This window comes from Notolepis coatsorum (assembly GCF_963971535.1).
Source record: "Notolepis coatsorum genome assembly, chromosome: 3".
NCBI classification, from domain to species: domain Eukaryota; kingdom Metazoa; phylum Chordata; class Actinopteri; order Aulopiformes; family Paralepididae; genus Notolepis; species Notolepis coatsorum.
Window position 1 is genome coordinate 61,032,957 of NC_140167.1, and position 22,357 is coordinate 61,055,313.

General features: G+C 44.4%; 1 protein-coding gene across 1 annotated transcript in view; it reads right to left on the minus strand.

Moving 5' to 3' along the window:
* myo1f (myosin IF) overlaps positions 1-22,357 on the minus strand; it is an 84,691-nt gene that overhangs the window by 54,519 nt on the left and 7,815 nt on the right. Inside the window, exons 2-5 of the mRNA XM_084309713.1 lie at positions 12,646-12,774; positions 7,219-7,308; positions 6,411-6,505; positions 360-447 (exon numbers count right to left, since the gene is read on the minus strand). Coding sequence (XP_084165839.1) covers positions 360-447; positions 6,411-6,505; positions 7,219-7,308; positions 12,646-12,774 — 402 coding nt within the window. The remainder of the gene's footprint in view (positions 1-359; positions 448-6,410; positions 6,506-7,218; positions 7,309-12,645; positions 12,775-22,357) is intronic.

A 22,357-nucleotide genomic window follows, 5' to 3' on the forward strand; every position in this document is an offset into this window, starting at 1 on the left:
GCGTGTCGATGTGTCCTTGAGCAAGACACTTAACCCCTAATTGCTCCTGATGAGCAGGTTGGCACCTTGCATGGTTGCCTCCGCCCTCGGTGTGTGAATGTGTGAGTGAATGTGTGAGTGAATGGCTAAAATGTGAGTAACAAATTGTAAAGCGCTTTGGATAAAAGCGCCATATTTAAAAAAAAATAAAAAGCAGCCATTTACCATTTACACGCACACACACACACACACACAAATAAATAATGAAGAAACATTATGGGTATTTCAGTTTGTAGGATGATGAAAGGAGCTGTAGTCACTTTGGACCATCAGATACCAGCTGGTGACAGGTATGATCATGATATCATAGTTATAGATACCTGCACTTTAGCTCCTCCCCCGGACACCTTGGAGATGTAACCCATGATGTATTTAGCAGCCACTGTCTTGCCTGCTCCACTCTCCCCACTGTTACAAAACATTATATACCATAACACAATATAACATTATATACCATAACACAATATAACATTATATATTATAACACAATATAACATTATATATTACAACACAATATAACATTATATACCATAACACAATATAACATTATATGCCATAACACAATATAACATTATATATTATAACTAGTGCTGTCAAACGATTAAAATATTTAACTCGATTAATCGCATGATTGTCCATAGTTAACTCGCGATTAATCACAAATTAATCGCATTTTTTTTTTTTTTTATACCTTAAACAGATCTTTTTCAAGTTCCAAGTTTTAATACTCTTATCAACATGCGAGTCAACAAATGCTTGCTTTGTGCAGCCATTTAACACAAAAGGATGACCCTCATGCATTGCAAATTTGCATCAAATTCAAAACAGAGTGATGCACAAAATAACTTAAAAGAAAAGAATAATTTAAAACAATGAATAAAGTGTGCATGAAATAATAGGGGAAAGAAAACGTTAGGAACTTGTTACATTCACACACACAAGGGCTGATTAATCACACACCCCCCTCTCTCCCTCACACACACACTCTCCCAGCTCTTTTTCTCTTTTGCCCCTTCCTCATCTCTCTCACCCCCCTCTCTCTCTATATCACACACACACACACACACACACACACACACACACACACACACACACACACACACACACACACACACACACACACACACACACACACACACACACACACACACACACACACACACACACACACACACACACACACACACACACACACACACACACACACACACACACACACACACACACACACACACACACTTCAGAAACAAACAGTATCAATGAGAGCATCAATAATACACCTGAGTGAAGTCTAGTAAAAAAAAAAAAAAAAAAAATGTTTAGTTAATCTTGAGTTAAAAAAATGTGTGACATTAATAGAATCGGGAGTTAACGCGATATTAACGCGATATATTTGACAGCCTTAATTATAACACAATATAACATTATATATTACAACTAGGGATGCTCGATATTGGCTTTTTTTCCGATACCGATATACCGATATTGTCCAACTCTTAATTTCCGATACCGATATCAACCGATATCAACCGATATCAACCGATACCGATATATGCAGGGTTTCAACCCCCCCCCCCCCCCCCCCCCCAAAAATGGAATAATTTCAGGTAATTAACATTACATATCTCTTGTTGTGGAATTAACACAACATTATGCATACTTTTGACAATAAATAAAATCAGAATTTGTTCTTGTACTTGCTTGCCTGGGTAAATAAAGGTTATAGAAATGTAAAACAATTCTTTTTTTTGAAAACCGATACCGATATTTTCCGATGCGCCTCGGGCCTAACGACCACCCCTAGGCATGGTTTATTGTTCACAAACCACTCCTGCGCGTGATGTAATGCTTAACTAATGCGTGTTCCACAACTACCTCACCGATAGACAGCAGTCGGTAATGTTCAATCTGCTTTTTTATTTATCGATATCAAAAGGTGTCCCCCAAGGTTCCATCTTTTTTTTTTCTCACTTTTTACAATTCATATGAATGATATTGTGTCATCTTTAAATACTTGTAATGTCCATCTGTATGCAGATGACACTATTTTGTATTGCTGGGCTGACGCCATACAATTGGCTGTTGAAAATCTGCAACTTTCTTTTATTGTTCTTCAAGAGTCACTTATTGATCTCAAACTTGTATTACTAAAATGCGGATAAAACTAAATATATGTTATTCACAAGAGCAAACTTCAGATTAGCACTATTGCAGCTATTGAAAGAGTTCAACATTATAAATATTTAGGCATCTGGATTGATGATGAATTCACTTTTAAAGTTCATGTTTATAATCTGGTTAAAAAGCTATGCATGAAACTAGGCTTTCTTTATAGAAACATAACTTGTTTTCCCATGTTTAGTAGGAAAATAATTGTTGTTGAAACTGTATTACTCACTGTCTTGGATTATGGTGACGTAAACATACTGTTACCACCCTTGTGCCCTTAGATGCTATATATCACTCTGATCTTAGATGTATTACTGGTGATACCTACAGTCAGGGGCGTAGCTGGGGGGGGGGGGGGGTAGCTTAGGATGATTCCAAGGGCCCAGCACTGGGGGGGGGGGGGGGGGGGCAATTTTTTTTTTTTTTTTTTTTTTTTTCTAGACATCACTCAGGTGTATTATTGATGCTCTCATTGATACTATGTTTGTTTCTGAAGTGTGTGTGTGTGTGTTAGATATATAGAGAAGAGAGGGGGGGCTTTGGTAGACTATTGCATTGGTCCATTCATTGAAGATGAACGCAATGCGACATCCTTTACTAGGCTCTCCCACCAACAGTGCAGGTGCTGAACTGCTGATCCGAATGTATAGGTAAAAACCATATTATGCGTTTTCATCAATACAAAAATTGCCAAAAAACTGGGGCCTACAAATACATTCTTTCATGGGGGCCCAGAATCTGGAGCTACACCCCTGCCTACAGTACATATATCACTCTGCTCTTAGATGTATTACTGGTGATATCTACAGTACATATAATCACTCTGCTCATAGATGTATTACTTTACTGGTGATACCTACAGTGCATATATCACTCTGCTCTTAGATGTATTATTTACTGGTGATACCTACAGTACATACAGTTCATTGTACTCTATGAAACACTTTGCTGACCCTCTCTCTTTGAGACAAGATCAACATTGGTATATGTGTATTTGTAAAGTACTCCTAATAAATTACCTCACTACTAGATTTCAATGTAGCAGCTCAATAAACTTGCTGTCAGGACTGGATTACCACTACTTGTTCCTTTGGTAAATTCCGAACTTGGAAAGACTGCTTTAGATTTTGTGGACTACAAAGTGATATAATCACTTTAGATATTGACTCTCTGTGACACTGGGACATTTAAAATATCGACTCTCTCGTGACATTGGGACATTTAAAATATTGACTCTCTCGTGACATTGGGACATTTAAAATATCGACTCTCTGGTGTAGGGCTGACCCCGATTAGTCGAATAGTTGACTAATCGATCGAAAGGAACCGTAGTCGACTGCCAACCTCTTAGTCGAATGGAAAAAAAAATATGAAAAGAAAGTATAATATATATATATTTTTTTATCATTCTTTCAAAGGCAAAGAGGTCTAGGAGCGAGGCTAACGCTAATGGCGCGCATACCAGAGAGGCTAACTGCCTAAGAAAACAGGACAGAGGCACTGAAAGAGGATTTCACCCATATAATGAACACAAATTTATAATAAAAGAAATTATAATAATAAAGATTTAACCCTCTACCTCCTGCATAGTGTGTCTTTGAAGACACAAACCACGTTTGGAGACCCTACACTGACCCTTTAAGAGAAATCATATGTATTTTTTCAAATAATGGTACCAGACAATCTGACCAATTAAATGATGAGTCAAAGCGAGTGTGTCATTTCTTTTGGGGGAGGGGTCCCTCTTTTCATGAAGCAGCCCCACCTGGAGCAGCTCACCTCTAGTAGGTAAGATGAATATCACTATTAAACTTGTTTAAAATGGAGTAACTGCAGAAAAAAATATATGTGCATGACTATGAACATGTAAATAAGCATATATTATAGTTTAGATACGTATTTTGCTTTTATATATAGAGTAAAACTGTTAATTTTGGTTTGTGTCTTCAAAGACACACCATGCAGTTAGCCCAATTTGGTTCCCAATTAGGCTGTGTGTGTGGACATGCTGTAGCATGTGTGTGTTTGTTTGCATGAATGATCATTGAGTGTGTTGTTAGCAATATGTAATTTCTGCATACAAACACACACATGCTAATCATTATTACTATGATAGTACTGTTATAACTGAGGTATTATTAGCCTATAGTATTTGTTACTTACCTGATAATAAGTGATGCAATAGTCAATGTTTTTCCTTTACAATCCATCGATACTTGCAGAACATGGACACAATAACGTTTTATGGAAGAAAGCAGACTGTTAGGGTGAGTACAGGGTACTACATGGTATTATATGGTAGTACAGGGTACTACATGGTATTATATGGTAGTACAGGGTCCTACAGGGTATTATATGGTAGTACATGGTAGTACATGGTATTATATGGTAGTACAGGGTACTACAGGGTATTATATGGTAGTACAGGGTCCTACAGGGTATTATATGGTAGTACATGGTAGTACATGGTATTATATGGTAGTACAGGGTACTACAGGGTATTATATGGTAGTACAGGGTACTACAGGGTATTATATGGTACTAACAGGTTACTTCATGGTATTATGGTAGTACACGTTACTACATGGTATTATATGGTAGTACAGGGTACTACATGGTATTATGGTAGTACAGGGTACTACAGGGTATTATATGGTAGTACAGGGTACTACATGGTATTATATGGTAGTACAGGGTACTATATGGTATTATATGGTAGTAAAGGGTACTACAGGTTATTATATGGTAGTACAGGGTACTACATGACACTACATGGTATTATATGGTAGTACAGGGTACTACAGGGTATTATATGGTACTACAGGGTATTATATGGTAGTACAGGGTACTACAGGGTATTATATGGTAGTACATGGCACTGCAGGGTATTATATGGTAGTACAGGTTACTACATGGTATTATATGGTAGTACATGGCACTACAGGGTATTATATGGTAATACATGTTACTACAGGGTAGTACAGGTTACTACAGGGTATTATATGGTAGTACAGGGTACTACAGGGTATTATATGGTAGTACATGTTACTACAGGGTATTATATGGTAGTACAGGGTACTACAGGGTATTATATGGTAGTACATGTTACTACAGGGTATTATATGGTAGGACATGTTACTACAGGGTATACTATGGTAGTACAGGTTACTACAGGGTATTATATGGTAGTACAGGGTACTACAGGGTATTATATGGTAGTACATGTTACTACAGGGTATTATATGGTAGTACAGGTTACTACAGGGTATTATATGGTAGTACAGGTTACTACAGGGTATTATATGGTAGTACAGGTTACTACAGGGTATTATATGGTAGTACAGGGTACTACATGACACTACATGGTATTATATGGTAGTACAGGGTACTACAGGGTATTATATGGTACTACAGGGTATTATATGGTAGTACAGGTTACTACAGGGTATTATATGGTAGTACAGGGTACTACATGGTATTATATGGTAGTACAGGTTACTACTACATGGTATTATATGGTAGTACAGGGTAGTACATGGTATTATATGGTAGTACAGGGTACTACATGGTATTATATGGTAGTACAGGGTACTACATGGTATTATATGGTATTATATGGTAGTACAGGGTACTACATAGTATTATATGGTAGTACAGGGTACTACATGGTATTATATGGTAGTGCAGGGTACTACATGGTACTACATGGTATTTGTTATTGGAAATAGAATTTTCTTTTAATATTCACATGATGTTCTATGTATTTTATTAATAAAACTTGTTATAGAAAACCTTGGTGTTTTACTACCCTTACTGCACAGCGTGTCTTTGAAGACACAAATCAATATCAGTTTGAGGGGGTGTGGGGGTAATTTTTTTTATTGATATCTTATCACTGACCCATAATCTCTAAAAAAAATGGGGTGAAATATTTTTTTCCCCCAGAAAATTAAATGTCATGCAGTAGAGGGTTAAATATGTATATATATTTTTTTCATAGTCGACTACCAGTCGACTATCTGCAAATTTTGCCCAATAAAAGTCGACTATACAAATCCTTAATCGGGGACAGGCCTACTCTGGTGACACTGGGAAATTTTTTATATTGACTCTCTCATGACACTGGGACAGTTTAAATATTGACTCTCTCATGAGAGGTTGAATGAATGAATGATAGTGTAGTGATGCAGGGCTGTAGTCACCTGATGATAACGCACTGGTTCTCTCTATCAATCAGCATGTTTCTGTACATGTTATCAGTCAGGGCATAGATGTGGGGAGGGTTCTCATACTGGGCCTATGTTGGAGAGAGAGAGAGAAAGCGAGAGAAAGAGAAGAGAGAGAGAGAGAGAGAGAGAGAGAGAGAGAGAGAGAGAGAGAGAGAGAGAGAGAGAGAGAGAGAGAGAGAGAGAGAGAGAGAGAGATGAGAGAGAAAGAGGGTAGAGAGAGAAAGAGAGAGGTGAGAGAAAGAGAGAAAGAGAGGAGAGAAAAAGAGAGAGAGAGATGAGAGAGAGATGAGAGAGAGGGAGACGCGTGAGAGAGAAATAGATAGATGAGAGAGAGAGATCAGAGAGTGCAAGTGAGGGGGACATAGAGAGAGAAAGAGAGAGAGGTGAGAGAAAGAGAGAAAGAAAGAGACAAGAGAGAGTGGGGGAGAGAGAGAGATGAGAGAGATATGAGAGAGATAAAGAGAGAGATGAGAGCGAGAGAGAAAGAGAGAGATGAGAGAGATAAAGAGATAGATGAGAGATAGAGAGCAAGGGAGGGGGACAGAGAGAGAGAAAGAACGACAGACCACACACAATCCACACAGAGAAAGCAGAGGGAGTGAGATAGATAGATAGCAACACACAGAGAACAGAGACAAAGAAACAGAGGCAGACAGACAGACAGACAAGCAAACAGACGAAAACTGAGATAAGTCACTTTAGGTCAATGAAATACACAAATACCACTGTTGACAAGGAAGCAAGTGTGATGTAAATAGTGATAAAAACAGAAAGTACTCACAGCTCCCTGGTAGAGCTCAATTTCCCTGTCAGTGAAATACGGCATCTGTTTGAACGGGTTGACTGAGATCAGCACAGAACCTATGTATGTCTGTACGTCGTAGTTAAGGAGCATGAACAAGAGGCTTTGAGAAAATCAATCAGTATTTATATTAAAAGATTTAGCTGAAAATGTATTTGTGATAAGGACACAATGATAATGATTAAGTGGGCGCCATGGTAGTGTAGTGGTTAACACTGTCGCCTCACAGCTAGAAGGTTCTGGGTTCGATTCCTGCTTGGGGACCAGGTTTCCGCGTTGCCAGGTACCCAGGTGGGGTATCTCCCGGGCCTTTCTGTGTGGAGTTTGCATGTTCTCCCCATGCTCGCAAGGGATTACCCTCCCAATAAGATAAACCCAATGGAAAAACATGCAGAACAGATCGCTAGCGCTGTCGCCAGGGACGTGCACAGGACTTTAGAGGGGCAGGTGCTCAAAGGCTGAAAAGGGCACCATACCTGTGTGTATGTTAACCGTGCGCGAAGCGTGCAAGCCCGATTTTTAAGGGCCCTTTTCGGGCGGGGGCCCCCCTTTTTATGCTTTTTGGGGGGTTTTCGTGATCAAATATTGAATATTGAACTATAATAATCAGTGCAGGAGCTCACTTATCCTTGAAAGACACTTTTATCACTGACTTAAAAGGCCCATACATCTCCATAAATGTTCAGGGGGGAGGGAATAAGTGCTTACCCTAGACCCCAAGAAGAGCTGTATATTCTGTATTGTTTAATATAAATGCATTTTTTTTATTCCAATCCCGATTTGTATTTGAGATTCCCAAATCCCATCGGACTTGACTTCTTCGTGTACCTCAATGAGTGTAATACCAGCATTCAACTGTATGCGCCACAGCGGTTTCTATCATCATCATCATCACCACCCACGCTATGCATAAAATAAATTATATAGGTCAGCGGAGAGGCACGCTGAGGAGGCTGTGCAAACTGCAATGGAATATGGGGCATCTCTCTCTCTTTACCTAATATTTTGATTTTATCCTGACATTTTTCAGTTGGAAGGGCAGTCTATATGCGTAACGGTAAAACGGGCACTTTTTTATGAGGCTCAAAAGAGCAGGTGCTCAAGCACCCCTTGGGCTCTATGTGTGCACGTGCCTGGCTGTCGCGTCCCTGGCGAAGACAGACAGGAGCACTTGGATAGGTCCCCGGGCACGGGCCCACTCCGCAGCCCATGTCTGCTCCCGGCTTCCCTTGGGGGGAAGGATGACGGGATGGGAAAAGTGCATTCCATCTGCGACTCAGTACATGTGTGTGTGTGTTCCTGTCTGTTGCCCATCTCGCATGTGTGTGTGTTAATCTGCATGACAATTAAAGACTTCTTCTTATGTACCTAGGAACTGAAGAGGAACTGTATGTTAACAAACCATTAACCAATCAGTTACTCAAGTCTCAGAGAAAGGACATCCCACCACAATGACTTGTACTTCGCACAATGATGATGTGTGTGTGTGTGTTAGGGCTGCTCCATTATGGCCAAAATCACAATGATTATTTTGATTGACTTTGAAATCATGATTATTGAACACGATTACTCATTGTGTAACGCCCCCCAGGTTGCTGCGCCATCCTGTGGACTAATTCAGGTGGCGCAGCTCTTGTGTTTATTTATTAATGTGTTTCATTTGATCCTTATCAATCTGTTGTCTGTACATTTGATGTCCGTCTTATCTGTGATGTTACACGCCCTGGTCTAAATGTCCTCCCTATCTGTGTTGGTTTTGTGATCTGGTCAGTGTTGTGTTTGTGTGTATTTATATTTCAACTTGGTAATGTCCTGTGTCACTCTGTTTCCCTAGCTGAGTCTAATCACCTAATTACCCTCCTGTGTCAATCAGTGTCTGTATATATGCCTATTAGTTCCTGTCTTCCCTGTCGCGTCATTTCACGTTGTTACCTGGTTCCTTGTTCATGTCTTGTCAAGCCGTTCGCGTTTTCCCCTTTCTTGTAAGTAATTTATCTGTTCCTGTCAAGGTCTATCGCTCCTGTCACGGAGGATAGATTCTATCATAGTGTTTTTGTTTTGTAGGGCAATTAGCTTGTGAAAGGAATTGCTCTCTCTCTGTATTATTGGAGCTGCTCTGTATGTCATTAAAGGAGCACTGCTCACTTTTCAAAACGCAACACCTGCCTTCGTCTGTCCTCTGCTGGTCTGCTCCTGGGTTCATCTCTATCCACAATTTATCATGCCCAACCGTAACACATTGATTTGAGAACATCATATGTTGACGACTGAATTAGTTTGACCTTTCTTCTCGACCAAAGGCTGCCTTTCTGTCATCTTCTACAAGTTACCAAAGACAATTCCAAATAACTGGAGAAACACACGTGGCTCCCTCCTCCCTCTCAACACCAGCAGAAACTACTGTTTGGGGGAGGGACGCTGCATGTGGAACACAAGACAAAATGAGAGCACCACCACGGCATGCGGCACAAGTTCATCTCCTTTAGATAAGTATGAAATAAAATAGTATAGCATGTAAAATAGAAGTAAAAATAGAGGTCACAGTGTTCAGTATAGACATATGTACAATGTTCGATGCAGAATAGAAGTAACTGAGTTACCATACAATATACAATATACTATGCAATGTACTAATATACAATACTATATAGTGCAAAGCAGAAATGGGATGAGGTACAATTTAGGTACAATTTACAGTAAGGTGTACGAGTTGTAGTGCAAATCCTTTACCAATAAATATAAAGTGTGTTTAGGTGATCTAAAGTGTGGAGAGTGGGTGCTGCAGTGTGTTGTTTGTTTAAAGTGAGTGTGTGCGTGTGGATGTGTGTGCTGTGTGCATTTGATGGTTGTTGCATAGTGTTTATTGTTCGTTGAGCAGCCTGATAGCCTGGGGATAGGAGCTTCTTCTGAGTCTTTCTGTGCTCGCCTTGAGACTCCGGTATCGCTTGCCTAGCCGCAGCAGTTCAAAGAGGCAGTTGTTCGGGTAGCTGGAGTCCTTGATGATTCTCTTAGCCTTACCCCTGCACCGCTTGTTGTAAATGTTCTGGAGGGTGGGAAGCCCCCCTCCAATTGTGCGTTCGGCTGAACGTGTCACTCTCTGTAGTCTGCTTCGGTCTTGTGCAGTGCTATTCCCAAACCAGGAGGTGATGTTGCCAGTCAGGATGCTCTCAATTAACAATCGTAATTGAAATGAAAACTTGATTAATCGCCCAGCCCTAGTGTGTGTCTGTATGTGCATGTGAGAGGTGATGTCAGCTGTTTGTCTACCCAGCACCAGTTGTGTGCAGACCTTGACGACAAGGTCTTTCACACCCTTCATATGGATGTGCTGCCGACCTCTGTTAAGAAGGAGGAAGTGTGTGGTTGAGTCACACAGAGAAGGCAAAAGAGGAACAGAGTATTCTTTTATAGTGTTTTTGTATTATTTATCTTTGTTTGTTTGCTTGTTATGTTTATGTTTTTTCCTTTACTTACTTAGGGTTATGGAATTGTGTGTGTGTCTAGTCAGTGCACGTGTGTGCCAGTCAGAGAATGTGTCTCAGTAGGAAGCTTGATGTGTGTACTTCCCCGTCTATTTTGGAAGTGAATATGAACACTAAATAGAAGAACTGCAACAATAGCATCCATGTCGTCAGAACACTATACAAGGTCTTTGTTTCGTCTTTACGTTACAAACATCATGTTCCAAGCACAGCATGTGAGCTAGTTTACTGTAAAATGCGTTTTCTCATGAGAGAATTAACTTCTCAGTGTACGCGTGGTTGCTGTCTGTCTTGCGGTCTATAGCGGTCAAGTGTGACTGAACTTATGTGACAAGATGAGAGGAGGTGATTAGATAAGACGACTATCTCTTCTTGTGACAGATCAGATGTATTATTGACACCAAATTACTGTACCATTCAAGCGTTTGCTTTCTGACCACCTGCTGGCCTAAAAAATACTAAAACACAAAATTCAAGGGGAGCTCCAGTAGCTCACCACGTACCTCGGACGCTATTTCGGCGTCGGGGACAACCGTGCGCGTCACGGATCTGGGGTACACGAGTTCGACTCCCGGACTCGCCGTATTTTCTCAGAGTGTCTTTCCCCCGATCTATACCCCATTCAACCTGTTTCTGTCGGTCATACTTGACCAGAAAAAGCGATAAACGCTAAAAGAACCAGCTGACTGGTCAATGTTAAAAAAAAACACACACACAAAATTCAAGTGCATAAAAAAAAACTGAAAAAAGCGTTGTTCCAGGTTTCTTGAGAGAGAAAAGTGGAAGTCTGACTGGATTTCAACAAAAAGCAGAGGGTCTAATTTGTGTCAGCTCAGGATACCTCAAAATGGAGAAACTACTAAAGCCTACTACGACCCATACCATGTGTGGTTCCAAAAGAAAGAGCACTGTGACCTAATTTAATCGGCTTGCCTCGTTAAAGCCCCTACATGTGGAATTTATTTTGTACAATAACATATCATATATATCATTGTTAGTTGTGATACCTTGGTATAATTACAATAAACAAATGAGACAATTGCAGAAATAATTGGTAGCGTAATTCTTATGCTAAGACCACATTTCTCATCAACCCCTTACTGTTGTCAAGGAGATGGTGCATTCTGTTCCATTCCATGTTGATGGATTATCATAGGGGCTTTAAAGCTGCACTGGGTAGTTTTGAGAAGAAAAGATTACCTCTACAATAGTTACAAATGCTTGAATATTGTTTATAATATCGACACAAATCCCCCCAAATCACGCTTTGAAACAAAGTGAACTAGGTACAGTATATATATGAAGGTATATTTGTCATACCATGCAAAAATACTGTATGCAACAGTATGATGCAAAGGTATCATGGCTCCATTCAATGGATTTGTCCTATACTGTCATCCATGATATACATCAGGTTAATAAAAGAAAATAGTTCCTTGGAGTTGTATTAAAAAAGTTAAAGAAAATAGGCCATTTTGAATTAACAACACCGTTGTATTACAAGATAAAGACCTAAAAAAGACATGTCTTTTCATATCTTAGTCATATCACAGTGTAATTTGTGCTAGAAAACTACCTTTATACCATCACAACTAAGAAAAATATTGTGATATGATATTTTGGCAATATTGTCCAGCCCTAAAGTGAACCAACGTTGCTTTTAGAGGATGCTTCTTTGTATGGTAAAGGTGGTGGGAGGGTAGGAGCACCACAGACAAACACATCATTTCTAGTTTCAAACAGTGCTCTAGGGATCCAGTTTTTCTCTTGTAACACTTTATGTGTTCAATACTAAAGATATATCATACTTTATTTTGACAAAAAAAAGAAAAAGAACACACACACACACACACACACACACACACACACACACACACACACACACACACACACACAGGTAATCCCAGTGACATTGGTAGGATACAAAGATGTAGTCGTCCAGGAATCTCTTCTTGAGATTCTCTACGATGGCATCTTCGCTGATCTTAGACAGCAGCACCATGTCGTCCACCCCGCTGTGCTTCACGTTCTGACTCTGCCAGTGGTGCTTGGCCTAAAGGATGGAGAGGGATGGAGGGGGTTAATGTTCACATTAATGTCACCACCGGTTACTGTTGGTGTGAAACAAGAGATACGGAGACTGAGAGAGAGAGGGAGAGAGGGAGAGAGAGAGAGAGAGAGGGTGAGAGGGTGAGAGGGAGAGAGAGAGAGGGTGAGGAGAGAAAGATAGAAAGAAAGAAATGTGGCACACAGCTGCCCAAAACCACCATTCATTCACTCACTCACTCACTCACTCACTCACTCACTCACTCACTCACTCACTCACTCACTCACTCACTCACTCACGCACGCACGCACGCACGCACGCACGCACGCACGCACGCACACACACATGCACAAAAGAGTGATAGATAGAGAGGAACATAGAGATAGAGAGAGAGTGAGAGAGAGAAAGAGAGAGAGAGAAAGAGAGAAATGGGAGGGCAGTTGTGAACAACAGTAATCATGGTGTCACCATGCATGAGGGCAAAGCAATGCAATAACAACAATGAGATTCCTCATCCGAGTCTAACACGGCTCATCTTAAAGGAATCTTAGCTTATTATTCGCTTATTATTTGTCTTCACCAGTCACATTGTTTGAAAACGTTTCACATCCTTCATTTTCAGTCTGCAGTGCGATGCCATTTGGTTTCAGGGCCAGCGAGACGCACGCACGCACGCACGCACGCACGCACGCACGCACACACACATGCACAAAAGAGTGATAGATAGAGAGGAACATAGAGATAGAGAGAGAGTGAGAGAGAGAAAGAGAGAGAGAGAAAGAGAGAAATGGGAGGGCAGTTGTGAACAACAGTAATCATGGTGTCACCATGCATGAGGGCAAAGCAATGCAATAACAACAATGAGATTCCTCATCCGAGTCTAACACGGCTCATCTTAAAGGAATCTTAGCTTATTATTCGCTTATTATTTGTCTTCACCAGTCACATTGTTTGAAAACGTTTCACATCCTTCATTTTCAGTCTGCAGTGCGATGCCATTTGGTTTCAGGGAGGAAGACCAACAATGCTAACAAACCTAGACTCTTGTATCTCCCTAGTGTAATAGTGAAAGGGTTAACGTACGGTTATGTATATAACCATAGTTATATGAGTGTAGTGACGCTCTGCGTCATACTGCAATACTCTTCCATATCAGTATTAGCACCTTTACATACCTCATCTGTCTGGCCACACCCCCATCCACTCATCTACATAAGCAGGGGTGTGGCCATACTATCAGCTCCTTCCCAAGTCTTTCACCACAAAGGCAAGACCACGGGGTCCTCAGTGAGTCCGACGCAGAGCGTCACTACACTCATATAACTATGGTTATATACATAACCGTACGTTATATTATCGTGTAGCTCCGCTCTGCGTCATACTGCAATACAGGAGCTGAGCAGAGCGGAGCTCGACAAATGTACCCGCTGAGGCCCCCCACAACCATCAAAACCGGGGAGGACCCGAGCCCCCGGACCCCCCTAGCGGAGGACGGGAGGGTATCGGATCCGACTGTGCGAAGAGGAGTCTTTAGCAACTCAACGCACAGGGTGAGCAGACCATGGGGCGTACCCACGACTACACAAACGCGCAACCCGCATGCCACTAGGGAACGAACGGAAAGGAACAAACCCCCGTTACCACCCCTAATATCACGGGGTCAAGAGCAAAAGCCCAACCCAGTGGCAAGGCCGTAGCAGCGGAGAGCGAAGGAGGACCCAGACCCAGGAAGAGACTGGACCCCCCCGGGAAAAAAGGGGGCCTGGAGAGGCCAATGGCGCCGCAGCATCGAGACCCCACCAGGCGGTCACTAGTGACACCACCCCCCACATCGCCAGCGTATTCGGACAGGGCCCATCCAAGAGCAGGCCCTTCCCCCCTACAGCACGCCGCCTAGCTTACTGAACCTGGTATTCCCAGGCTCCCAGACTCCCATCCAAGTACCAACCAAGCCTGAACCTACTCAGCTTCCAAGATCGGACGAGATCGGGCGCATTCAGGTTGGTATGGCTGTGAGCCCGAAGCACTCAAGAGGCTACACCCACAGCGGGAGCAGGCAGCGCACCGGGGAGACGACCCCCAAAAAAGGTCGATCCCTCAATCCAGGCAACAGGCCACTCTACCTGAGCCTGGAGCACTGCGGACTAGACAGGCGCCAAAGGGGTCTGCTGAAACAAGACCCCGGCGGAAGGGGCGTATGCTGGCATTGTTGTGCACCATGTCACACTGTCACAGCCTCCACAAAAACCCCTCGACTCTCTAGAGGGGCCGAGGCAGAGAAGGCTGACATGATTGGCAGACGTCATGAAAGGTGCAGGGGCACACTCACAGGTAGACGGGGCCAAACCCGGCCTCCCCCGAGAGTTGACTCCGCTACCAACACACCAGGGAACCAACCACCCCCTTGGTTCTAACATGAGGCGGTTGGTCCTATAACCCCCCAAGAAAAAACTCCAAAACACAACTGCGGGTATACACTGGTTATAACGCAGTACAAGTGTTTCAGTTTTCAAAAACAGTTAATTCTGGACCATTCTATGAAAATCGTCTTTTACTGGAATATTCCACAACGTTGATATTCGTCGGCCTATTTATGAATCGTTTTCAAATAAACGCTAGATGATCAATATTATACGTGCACGCAAGCACATTCGGGCCGCGCACGGATAATCGCCGCGTTGATTTCCTCTTGGACTTTTACAGTGAAACCGAAAGAGCCCATTTCACAAAACAGCCTATATCTTCATCAACATTTGTCTGATTATCCTAACACTGATAACATAGATTCCTTACCTGACATCAGATGGTATACAACTGGTATATTCCAATTCCTGATCACCATTCGAAAAAATCGATAAGTGTATGGATCCAACGTGATACAGTAGTACACATGATTCCGCGGGGCTGAGAGGCTCCAGAATGAACTGTGGTAACCCCGGCTGGATCAGTGGACTGGAAAATGTGGAGTACTGGATTTTTTTCCCCATCCATTTTCATTGAGTCCATTCCAAAATCCCTTATGTCATCTGGGAGACGACAGGGGGCGCTTTTTTCCACATATGATCGCCGGCGGTGCTCGGGTATACTCGGGTAGGCTCGTGTGATCCAATATGATTTCAGATCGCTAAAAAAAAGAAATCCGAGAAATCTCGTGAGTGGCTTTCAACATAACTATCGGAAACCCGAGATATCTCGTGTGTGGCAGTTGTTAATGTGTTAATGTACAAAAATCATATTTGGGGTGGGGAAGGGAACAGGGGTAAACAGGGGGGGAAAGTCACGTTAGCGGCGCCTGCCGCGAACAGCTTGGTGTTTGCCCCCACGGGGAGCAGGGCCGGAGGGACGGTACTGGGGTGCCTGGCCAAGACGATCCCTACCGTCACCTCCGGGCATGGGTTGGCTGGCTGCGGCGGTCGAGGCACCCTCTCTCCTCCTGGCCTTCTTGGCCGAAGGTCCAGCAGTGGCGGTGGCGACGGTCGCGGGTCCCCGACGACGTGGCCTCCGTCGAACCTCACCGTCGACATCGGGTGGGGGGAAATGGGGCTGGAGCACTGCATGCTCCTCCTCCATGTCCCTGCAAGCCGCCGTCATCAGCTGCATCGCCGACCCGAAGAGCCCAGCATCAGAGAGGGGGGCTGTGAGCAAAGGAAGTATTTTCCGCTCCGGCACCCGCGCTTGCTTCAGCCAAAGGTGGCGCTGAGTGGCCAGGGCGCATATCTTCCCGGCTGCGATTTTTCCTGCAGCTGTATCAGGTGCAGGATGGCTCCAGCTGCCTGGGCGTGCAGGAACCAATGGTGTTCGTCCGGCACCGTACCGCCCGCCATCATCCCTGACATGAAGCGCGCTAGCTGCGCAATGTTGGATGTCGCAGCTAGGCTTTGAGTCGAGGTGATGAATGACTGGTCACTCCAGTTGGCCAACTGCCTATCCGATTTCCCTTGGGGAACCGGCGTCCGCAACGGCTCCCACACCACCTCAGGACAAAGGAGAGACGCCATCGGGCTATCAAGCCGAGGCACCCCTTCCTTCAGTCCCTCGACCAAACCCACCTGCCCGCGTGACTTGCACGTAGGCGGGGGTAAGGCCAGTGATGCGGGAGATCACCTGTCCCTGACGCACGTAGGCCTCCATTGAGGGGAAGAATGGGCAGACAACGCCCGTCTCCCTCACAGGACGACGTTGCCATAGATGACCTATCAAGTCATCTGGGACAGGGGCAGGCAGTGGTTGCGGCAGCGGCACGCCATTAGTGGCTGCGGCTGCCGCCATGAGCTCCGGGAACAAGGCACGTAATTCCCCATGCGCACCGTCCTCCACGTAGCTCGCATCCCTCACGTACGGGAGGATACCACTCATTGTGGTGCCACCATCCGATGTGGCCGATAGCATGGCATCCCGTCGCCGAGTCGGAGGTTCTAACCCAACACCGGAGTACGAGGGACCTGTGGGATATTGTGGATATCCTGAAGAATGTTCTCAGTCAACCGAGGCCCAGTTAATAACAAGGTTTATTAACCAGACAGATAGAAATACACAGATAGTATTTAGAGAGAGAGAATGGCTGAGGCTCTCGCCCTAGGTGGTCAGCTGAAATGACCCAGGTAGAGATCCAGAATGTTGTCGGGAGGAGCCCTATATAGTTAAAAGGGGGGGAGGTGGTCCCATTTGATAGGTCAAATGGGTGGGGGGGGGAACACAGGATAGGGGACAAAGGGGAGGGGAGGGGGGTGTCTTTACATGAGAATTGGGGAATCAATATATTATTCCACAGACCCCAAGAAGACATACCATACCACCCTCTGCCACACCCTGAGGGGGAGAGTGATGCGTCACCACCGGGGCGTCAAACAAGAGCGCCTCCGCTTCCACCATAAAATCCTCCATTTCCATCGGACACAGAGAAGCAGAAGCACCCTCGTCTGGCTCCAGCAGCTCACCAAAACCAGGCCGTTCGCCCCTGCAGGCCACCCTCCTACGACGGGAACGAGCAGAGGCGAAGAGCTTGTGTCTCAGATCCTCCGCTACCAGAGGAGCCGTCAGCCTATCGGCCAACCGCTTCCCGGCGGGGGAACCAGAGCTGGAACTAGGCCATCTCACAGGAGACGGCCTTGGTTCACCAGCTCCTCGGAGAGGCAAACTCTCCACCGGACGCCGATCGGGTACGGCTGACTGCCACGACCGCGGCATCAGCGCAGCCCCACGACGCACGGCGGAGGCGGCAATGGTAAACCTCTGGTGAAGGGTGATGTTGCTAGCGCTCGAACCCCCCGAAGAAGACATTATAACTTGGCTTTTTTTTCTTAAATTGTGAAAGAGAGAAAAAACAAGAAATAATGTCAACGCAGCTCCAATTCCCTTCTTCAATATTCCAGCAATCTCAAAGTGTGGTACATGCAGGCACTTGACGTGGTGAAAACTAAAGAAGGAGCTGATAGTATGGCCACACCCCTGCTTATGTAGAGGAGCGGATGGGGGTGTGGCCAGACAGATGAGGTATGTAAAGGTGCATGTGAAAATGTATTCAGTGCTAATACTGATATGGAAGAGTATTGCAGTATGACGCAGAGCGGAGCTACACGATAATATAACCTTCTGTAGTGTGGTAGTGAAAGGTTAACCTTCTGTAGTGTGGCAGTGAAAGGGTTAACCCTTTGTAGTTTGGTAGTGAAAGGGTTAACCTTCTGTAGTGTGGTAGTGAAAGGGTTAACCTTCTGTAGTGTGGTAGTTAAAGGGTTAACCCTTTGTAGTTTGGTAGTGAACTGGTTAAAAAAATAGGTAGGTAGTAGCAGCACAAAGCAACAACTTCAGCAAAAGGGGCTTCTTTCCCCTCCATGATATCATACTATGCAGGCGGTTATGATGATATAATGTATGAATGTGATTATTTGATGTACTGTACCTGCTGTTCTGGTTTGCTCTACTTTTTCTACTTAATCTCTGTCTTTTTGCCTGTTTTTCAGTTAAGAGCTATCAAGCAGGGTCTGTGTTGAACCCTGTCATTCTCTATGTGACTAAGTGTGGTTGCCATGACAGGAAGCTGGGGACTGTCGCCAAGCAGCGGCGGCCGATGAAATGAGCTCACATGCCAATTTAGCCGATTTGGTGAAGAACCTTTTGCATTGCTTCCAACTCTTGTCTACCTCACAACCATGGAGATATGAGGACTTCTCAGTTTTGCCATGCAGTGGCGATTATGCCATTATGCAATCAAGGAGTCATTGCATAACTCGGTCAGTCAGTTAGTTAGTCAGTCAGTCAATTTATTTGAAGTCCAGTCTTTTTGTATACTGTATATTCTCCCATAATATTATAACTCAGCAGCATGCATCATGCTAAACTACGATTAATCCATGCCTTGTTTATGCAAATGTCAATCTAGTTTTTGCAAGTGTGAAAAATGTACATTGACAACTGACATCTCAAACATGACTTATGATAACCTGACTCAGCAATGACATCACTCTCCTCTAACATGGGGCTCAGTGGGACTTTGTTAAAATGAAGGATAAATGGCAAAAAAAAAAAAAAAAAACGACACAGCTGATAAATACACAGTTCAGGTAGTTGGGACTCCCAAACCTTTTATCTCATGTATAAACCCACCCCCACCTACCGATAAACCCACCTAACTTTAACCTTGTTGGACCTCACGCTCCACCTTAACCCTAACCTTGACCTTGTTGGACCTCACGCTCCACCTTAACCCTAACCTTGACCTTGTTGGACCTCACGCTCCACCATAACCTTGTTGGACCTCATGCTCCACCTTAACCTCACTGGACCTCATGCCCCACCATAACCTTGTTGGACCTCACGCTCCACCTTAACCTTGTTGGACCTCACGCTCCACCTTAACCTTGTTGGACCTCACGCTCCACCTTAACCTTGTTGGACCTCATGCTCCACCTTAACCTTGTTGGACCTCACACTCCACCATAACCTTGTTGGACCTCACACTCCACCATAACCTTGTTGGACCTCACACTCCACCATAACCTCACTGGACCTCACACTCCACCTTAACCTCACTGGACCTCACGCCCCACCTTAACCTTGTTGGACCTCACACTCCACCATAACCTTGTTGGACCTCACACTCCACCATAACCTTGTTGGACCTCACACTCCACCATAACCTTGTTGGACCTCACACTCCACCATAACCTTGTTGGACCTCACACTCCACCATAACCTTGTTGGACCTCACACTCCACCATAACCTTGTTGGACTTCACACTCCACCATAACCTTGTTGGACCTCACACTCCACCATAACCTTGTTGGACCTCACACTCCACCGTAACCTTGTTGGACCTCACACTCCACCTTAACCTTGTTGGACCTCACACTCCACCTTAACCTTGTTGGACCTCACACTCCACCATAACCTTGTTGGACCTCACACTCCACCATAACCTCACTGGACCTCACACTCCACCTTAACCTCACTGGACCTCACGCCCCACCTTAACCTTGTTGGACCTCACACTCCACCATAACCTTGTTGGACCTCACACTCCACCATAACCTTGTTGGACCTCACACTCCACCATAACCTTGTTGGACCTCACACTCCACCATAACCTTGTTGGACCTCACACTCCACCATAACCTTGTTGGACCTCACACTCCACCATAACCTTGTTGGACTTCACACTCCACCATAACCTTGTTGGACCTCACACTCCACCATAACCTTGTTGGACCTCACACTCCACCGTAACCTTGTTGGACCTCACACTCCACCTTAACCTTGTTGGACCTCACACTCCACCTTAACCTTGTTGGACCTCACACTCCACCTTAACCTTGTTGGACCTCACACTCCACCATAACCTTGTTGGACCTCACGCTCCACCTTAACCTTGTTGGACCTCACACTCCACCTTAACCTTGTTGGACCTCACACTCCACCTTAACCTTGTTGGACCTCACACTCCACCGTAACCTTGTTGGACCTCACGCTCCACCGTAACCTTGTTGGACCTCACGCCCCACCTTTTGCCTCTATGATGGAACCCAGGTATGTAATTTCATCTTTCCTTGTGACAATATTGTCACCCACTGTAACAGAGAAGCCGTTGGCCTTGCTGAGTTTGTTATTTGATCCAAAGAGAATAGACTCTGTTTTACCCAGACCTGTGTAATGATAGTTTGTTATCAGCGAGCCAGGTGCAGATTCTGCCAAGTTCAGAGCTGAGAGCTTTTTCAACCTGTAACTTGTCCCTGTCAGAGACCAGCAGGCTGAGTCAGTGATCCGCGAACAGGAACAAGTTGCAGTTACAAGCTGATGACGTGTCATTTGCATAAATTTGGAACAGTATTTGCCCGTGTCCACCTCTTGTTTGATGTGGTCGTTCAAATAGAGAAGGCATTTTTTGGCAATTTTTTTATTGATGAAAACGCATAATATGGTTTTTACCTATACATTCGGATCAGCAGTTCAGCACCTGCACTGTTGGTGGGTGAGCCTAGTAAAGGATGTCACATTGCGTTCATCTTCAATGAATGGACCAATGCAATAGTCTACCAAAGCCCCCCCTCTCTCTCTATATATCTCACACACACACACACACACACACACACACACACACACACACACACACACACACACACACACACACACACACACACACACACACACACACACACACACTTCAGAAACAAACATAGTATCAATGAGAGCATCAATAATACACCTGAGTGATGTCTAGTAAAAAAAAAAAAAAAAAAAAATGTGGGGCCTCCCCTCAGTGATGGGCCCTTGGAATCATCCTAAGCTACCCCCCCCCAGCTACGCCCCTGATCACGTGTCCCCTCCGGTACTCGAGGAAGCAGCCGTCGCATCTTTTCACCTGCACAGCGCGATCTCTCAGCATCGGGGGTCTGCGTGGGAGGGCACGCCGCCCCCGTCGCTTCCTGATTCTGCTGCGCAGGCGCACCAACCGACCTGTAGGAGTCGCTGTCCACAACGTCCGATGATTCCGATCCCCACCCATCAGCTTCCCACCCCCTAATACTGCCAATTGTATTAGTATGAACGACCAGCCAAGCTGATAGCAATGCGGAGAGCTGGGCTCGAATCCAGCGTCTCCTGCATTGGTGGTGAGCGCCTTGCCCACTGCACCACCTAGCCGCCCTGGAGTGGGATGTTCTGAAGCTAGATTGGAATTCGTAGATTCGTTTTTTCCCCCGCGAGGTACCTGTTCGTATAAAAAAAATTCCATGACTTTCGAGTTGGAGGTAAGGTCTGTCTGTCTGTCTGTCTGTCTGTCTGTCTGTCTGTCTGTCTGTCTGTCTGTCTGTCTGTCTGTCTGTCTGTCTGTCTGTCTGTCTGTCTGTCTGTCTGTCTGTCTGTCTGTCTGTCTGTCTCTGTCTGTCTGTCTGTCTGTCTGTCTGTCTGTCTGTCTGTCTGTCTGTCTGTCCGTCTGTCCGATAATGAACTGCACATCTAACTGCAATAAACAAATGGGTGAACGATAACTTTCTCAAATTGAATGAGGACAAAACTGAAGTCCTACTTGTTGGCCCAAATCAAAAAGAGAGATGCTAACAAATAATCTAGGAATCTTAACCACTTGGATTAAAC